At 39.0% G+C, this 6,000-nt stretch overlaps 1 protein-coding gene across 1 annotated transcript in view; it reads left to right on the top strand.

The window, feature by feature from the left end:
• Nucleotides 1-2,594: 2,594 nt before the first annotated feature.
• The window catches only part of LOC143930647 (transient receptor potential cation channel subfamily V member 6-like), a 95,921-nt gene continuing 92,515 nt past the window's right edge, over nucleotides 2,595-6,000 (top strand). Inside the window, exon 1 of the mRNA XM_077455141.1 lies at nucleotides 2,595-2,814. Coding sequence (XP_077311267.1) covers nucleotides 2,801-2,814 — 14 coding nt within the window. The 5' untranslated portion in view covers nucleotides 2,595-2,800. The remainder of the gene's footprint in view (nucleotides 2,815-6,000) is intronic.

Below are 6,000 nucleotides of genomic sequence, written 5' to 3'. Positions count from 1 at the left end.
GCTCTTCAGGTAGCCCAACTGGCTACCTCACAACTGGACACTTCATGCTGTCGTGCAGGTGCACCTGGATATGCACCTGGGATGCCCGGCAAGAACAGTACGCCAACCCAGGAGGCATTACCTCTCCCCAGGTCTGGTCTTCTCCTCTGCCTCTTGGTGCCTGACTAGCTCCCAGCCAGCCCCTGGTGTCCTTTTCTGCTTTTTTCCCATAATGTAAATGACAGATAGTCTGCGCAGATAAACTAAAACCTAAAAAATAATAAAAAATAGAGTAATGCAAGCTGATACTTAAGGATAATTCAAAACGCCTCAATCAGATAATAAATCGAATACAGTGCAGCGCAATCAAATTAGATTAAACAAAACAGTTCATAACATCATCTGATGGTAAAACATTCCTGTGAGTGAACATATATGAGGAGCTTCCTAAGGTGCAATGATGGACAAAGACAGTAAAGCGGTGATTGTAGCCCTTCCACCACAGATATTCCAGCCTCTCACCTCATAGACTTGACCTGTAAAAGGCAACACAGCATTTGACCCACACCTGGGGTACCGATCGTTAAAGGATCCAGCAGGTAGTCACATCACACATAAGCATAAAAAAGAAGGGGACAATCTAGTGCTCTCCATTTTAAAATTTTATAGTAAGGTAAAAGAGAAATCCGCTAACAAACAAAGTATGCAAGCCCCAAAGCATGCAGGGGTATGTAGTCCTGTACCTATAGGAAACGATTGGGCCTTTTATGTTAGGAACTACATGTCCCACAATCCTTTGTAGCAGCACTGACTGATGATTGGCTCCTTCCTCCCTGCCAACAAGGAAGCAGGGGAGGGAGCAGAGTGAGCCGCACTGTCTGTGTATGTCTCTCCTCACTGCACAGTGAGAGAAGGAGAGGCAGGGGGGAAATTCCCCGCAGGAGCTAACAGGCTCTCTTTCTCCCTGAGAGCCTATGTAATCCCATCGGCGACCAGAGGGAGATGCACCTGCTACATTTAGAACTATTGGATAGAGTAGGGAAGGTTATAACCCCTGTCAGATTTTTTATCACCATCTGTGTCTCATAGGGGAGATTTTCCTTCACTTCCTGTCCCATAGCCAAACAGAAACTTAGAGGAAATCCGAACAAATTAATGGTTCAACATAGCAAATACCCAGTAAGGAAGGCACCACATCCCTGAAAGTTAAAGCATGAAACAAGAACTAGGAAGGGAGAAAGCACCGTACCAAAACACCCAAAAATGGCAACAAATCCCACCGAATGAAGAAAAGTCGCCAAATTAAGAATGCTCTCAAAACTGCACATTACAATATTACATATAGTATTTAATAAACATACATATAAAAAAATATACATATAAGAAATATATAAATTGTAATTACAGAAAATACAAATAATAAACGAATGTATAATATGAAAAAATAAATAAATAACATTTTTAATTTATTTATTTAAAAATAAAAAAATATTTTTTTCTTTTTTCCTTTTGATTTTTTTTCTCCTCCGTCTCTGCCTAGTTGGTGTTTTTTTGGTATACGAGTTTTTCCAAAACATAAGTGATCATTAATAGTCTAAGAACTTCTTTGATCGATGTAAGTATTTATTAGCATTTTTGCATTTCAAGCATTTAATTAATTTATTTGGGAGGGTTTTTAACCCCCCCCCCCCCCATGGGTTGCTCTATTTTAGTAACCTCTTTTTTCATTTATTTATCAATACCTACCCAGCTTTCCAAAAGACTATACTAAATATTTGGGTGTTTGTTGAGGTGGAAAAAATTCACTAGTATACCATCTATAGTGGTTGAAGGTGGGTTCAGAATATATATATTTTTTATTTTTATTTTTTCTCCTCAAGTCTGCACATGTATCCTTATTTACCATGTTTATGATGATACTTTGTTATTATGTTATTTTGTATTTTGATTTTGATTTTCTGAAATATCCACACATCCCCTGAAGAAGCAAATATCTCTTTTCGAAACATGTTGGGATAATGTGTGTTTAATGAAAATAATCACTATATTGTATTGACCACCGAATGTTTTTATATTTCATTGATGTAACTGTTAATGAATTTTAACTTTGAATCTAATAAATATCTGTTATATAATTTTATAATTAGTCTAATAACGTCTGTTATGATTCAGTTAACGCCTGCACCGTCAAAATCCCTTTCTCCCTTCCTAGTTCTTAGAGGAAATCCCTGCAAATTAAGGGAATCCCTTGGGAACCAGAACTAGTGTCCCAATTGGACGATTTCCCCTCTATTACTTTTCTGTGGACAACCCAAAATGTTGGATTTTCTTTTACTTTCACTTTAATTAAAATTGTAAACAGGACAAATAGAGAAGGGGAATCGCACAGACAGCAATAAAAACTCAATAGGGGGTTTTAATCCCTCTTTACTTCATCCAAAAAAAAATATATATATTTTGCCTTTTGTTATACTTTAAAACTTAAAAATCCTGACATTCAGGCTGGTGCAGTGTGGATTGTCCATGTACAGTATGTATGTGCCTGGTCAGGTATGACCGCATTCCTCTGTTTACAGACAATAGGCCCGCCCAGAGAATCTGACTATCCATACACACAGCACCATGATTTCCTGTACATCTACAGACACTGTTCAAGTCATTAAACTCACAAAACAGACTTATCCCTGACAACCTCTGGTCTTCTACATGTTTTGATTATGGAATGAAGTCATGTCATATATGGAAGTCCATCATCTAGACCGGAATACTTTGTCATCTAATCCATAATCTATATGTTCCATTAGCACTAACGGGCTTACTGATGTCTCAGCAAAGGTGAGTCCTTGCAAAATCTCCTAATCGTTTTACCTGAAGTCATTGATGACAAGCCATGTAATCGTTATTTCCTTTTTGCCAACAAATGGTTGTTCAATAAGGCACAGAGTGTTAATACTTAGACATGGGCATGCCGGAAATGTTCGCTTTGTTTCTTTTTGGATACATTAATTCATTGAAGAATTTCGTTTAGTCATATTCTTTACATTGAACCAAATTCATTTTGCATACTCATTGGTCCGAGTGGATTGCAAAAAAAATTTGCAGTTTTTCCAGGAAATTGCTATATATTCTATATATTATTGAACCAAAGGATTCAATATTTTTGGACGCCCACCAACCCACCAAGAGAAATGGCATGAGCTGTTTGGACATTATGGACTGGCTTCATGTGCATCTGTATTAATCTGATCCTTTCATTACCCAAATCCAAATTATTGACAAATTAGAAAACTGAATTCATTTTCCTATGGGTCCCAATTACTATTGCATCATGAGATGTCAAACAAATGTACTCTCAAATTTCATTATATAACTTTTTTGGATTTGTTGGCATTCGTTACTCTATTCGTTCGAAATTTTCGTCTGAAAAATGAATCGTAATAAATGCACATGTCTATAATTACTCTGCAGTAGGGTTTCTCATCAAGGGTTCCATGGAACTCTACAGTTCCTCCAGGGGTTGCTTGGGGTTCCCTGAGCAATAAGCAATGTCTGCCTCTCAGATAAGTTCCCACTGACAACATTGATCTTTTTAGATATCTGTAAGCCCTTGTACACACGGTCAGACATTCCAAAGGAAAACGTCCGATCGGACCGTTTTGTCCGATAATCCGACCATGTGTGGGCTCCATCGGACTGTTTCCGTCTGAATATCCGACCAACAAAGTTTTAGAGCTGGGCTATAAAATTTTCTGACAACATGATCCGATCTGACTTTGTCCGACCGTTTGTAGAGAATTCCGATCAGACAAAGTGCCATGCATGCTCAGATCAAATTCCTAGACCAAAGCTATTGGTTACTAGCCTGAATGTAGTCTCGTCATAACGAAATAACGTCATCACATTACAAACGATCGGATTTTCCGACAACTTTGTCCGACCGTGTGTATGCAACACCAGTTTCGGACAAAATCCGTCAGACAAAAACTGACGCATTTTGTTGTCAGAATGTCCGACCGTGTGTACAAGGACTAAGAGGGTAATTCTTCTCAATGACCTCAAGTGTAAGGAGCATTCTTCCCACTGACCATCACACTAATGTATCATGATTTGTATATATATTATACAGTGAGGGGAAAAAGAATTTGATCCCCTGCTGATTTTGTACGTTTGCCCACTGACAAAGAAATGATCAGTCTATAAAATTATTGGTAGGTTTATTTTAACGGTGAGAGACAGAATAACCGCAAAAATATCCAGAAAAACACATTTCAAAAAATGTATAAATTGATTTGCATTTTGATGAGTGAAATAAGTATTTGACCCGTTTGTAAAATATGAATATGTACTTGGTGGCAATCAGAGGTCAGACATTTCTTGTAGTTGGCCACCAGGTTTGCACACATCTCAGGAGGAATTTTGTCCCACTCCTCTATGTTGATCTTCTCCAAGTCAATACGGTTCTGAGGCTGATGGTTTGGAACTTGAACCTTCAGCTCCCTGCCTCCTTTCTATGGGATTAAGGTCTGGAGACTGTCTAGGCCACTCCGGAACCTTAATGTGCTTCTTCTTGAGCCATTCCTTTGTTGTCTTGGCCATGTGTTTTAGATCATTGTCATGCTGGAATACCCGTCCATGACCCCTTTTGAATGTCCTGGGGAAGAAGGTTCTCACCCAAGATTTGACAGGACATGACCCAGTTCATTGTCCCATTGATGTGGTGAATGTTGTCCTGCCCCCTTACCAGAAAAACATCCCCAAAGCATAATGTTTCCACCTCCATGTTTGACAGTGGGGGTGGTGTTCTTGGGGTCATACACAGCATTCCTCCTCCTCCAAACACACAAGTTAAGTTGATGCCAAAGAGCTTGATTTTGGTCTCATCTGACCACAACACCATCACCCAGTTCTCCTATGAATTATTCAGATGTTCATTAGAAAACTTCAGATGGGCCTGTACATGTGCTTACTTGAGCAGGGGGACTTTATGGGCGCTGCAGGATTTCACGGCATAGTGTGTTACCAATTGTTTTCTTGGTGACTATGGTCCCAGCTGCCTTGAAATCATTGACCAGATTCTCCAGTGTAGTTCTGGTCTGATTTCTCACCGTTCTCATGATCATTGAAACTCCATGAGGTGAGATCTTGCATGAGGCACCAGACCGAAGGAGAGTGACAGTTATTTTGTGTTTTTTACATTTCTAATTGCACTAGCTGTTGTCACCCTCTCACCAAGCTGCTTGGCGATGGTTTTGTAGCCCATTCCAGCCTTGTGCAGGTCTACAATCTTGTATATATATACAATCAGGAGCACTCCCTTTAAAGGGGTTGTAAAGGTAAACGTTTTTTTCACCTTAATGCATTCTTTGCATTAAGGTGAAAAACCTCCGACAGTGCCTGCCCCCCCATCCCCCACGTTTTACTTACCTGACCCCTCGAAAGTCCCGCGTTCACCCACGATGTCCTCTTTGCCTGCTCACGCTGCTGCACAGTGGAGGTAAGTATAACATGTTTGTTATTTTAAAAAAAATAAAAAATTCCTTTAGTAACCCTTTAACAGAGTGCTGCTAATCTCAGCTTGGTACCTTTGTAGAAGACACCTGGGAGCCAGAAATCTTGCTGATTCATAGGGGATCAAATACTTATTTCACTCATTAAAATGTAAATCAACTTATAACTTTTTTGAAATGCGTTATTCTGGATATTTTTGTTATTCTGTTTTTCTCTGTTAAAATAAACCTACCATTAAAGTTATAGACTGATCATTTCTTTGTCGATGGGCAAACGTACAAAATCAGCAGGGGATCAAATATATTTTTCCCTCGTTGTAGCTCCCAACTGTCCTCGATTTTAAGGGACTGGCCCTGATTTATTTGGAACAAAGTCTCTCTGTCCCCTTTTCCTCCTCATTTGTCCCTCATTTTGATTATATATATATATATATATATATAAAATGGACTATTTATCTATCAAAAATTATTTTACAGGGCTAAGCCTTTCAAACGCTTGTAAATTTCAAAAGCC

The sequence above is a fragment of the Lithobates pipiens genome, unplaced genomic scaffold, assembly GCF_037356315.1.
Source record: "Lithobates pipiens isolate NorthernLeopardFrog02 unplaced genomic scaffold, aLitPip1_a1.2 Scaffold_25, whole genome shotgun sequence".
NCBI classification, from domain to species: domain Eukaryota; kingdom Metazoa; phylum Chordata; class Amphibia; order Anura; family Ranidae; genus Lithobates; species Lithobates pipiens.
Note: the sequence above shows the minus strand (reverse complement) of the source record. Positions and strands in the feature narration are given on the sequence as shown.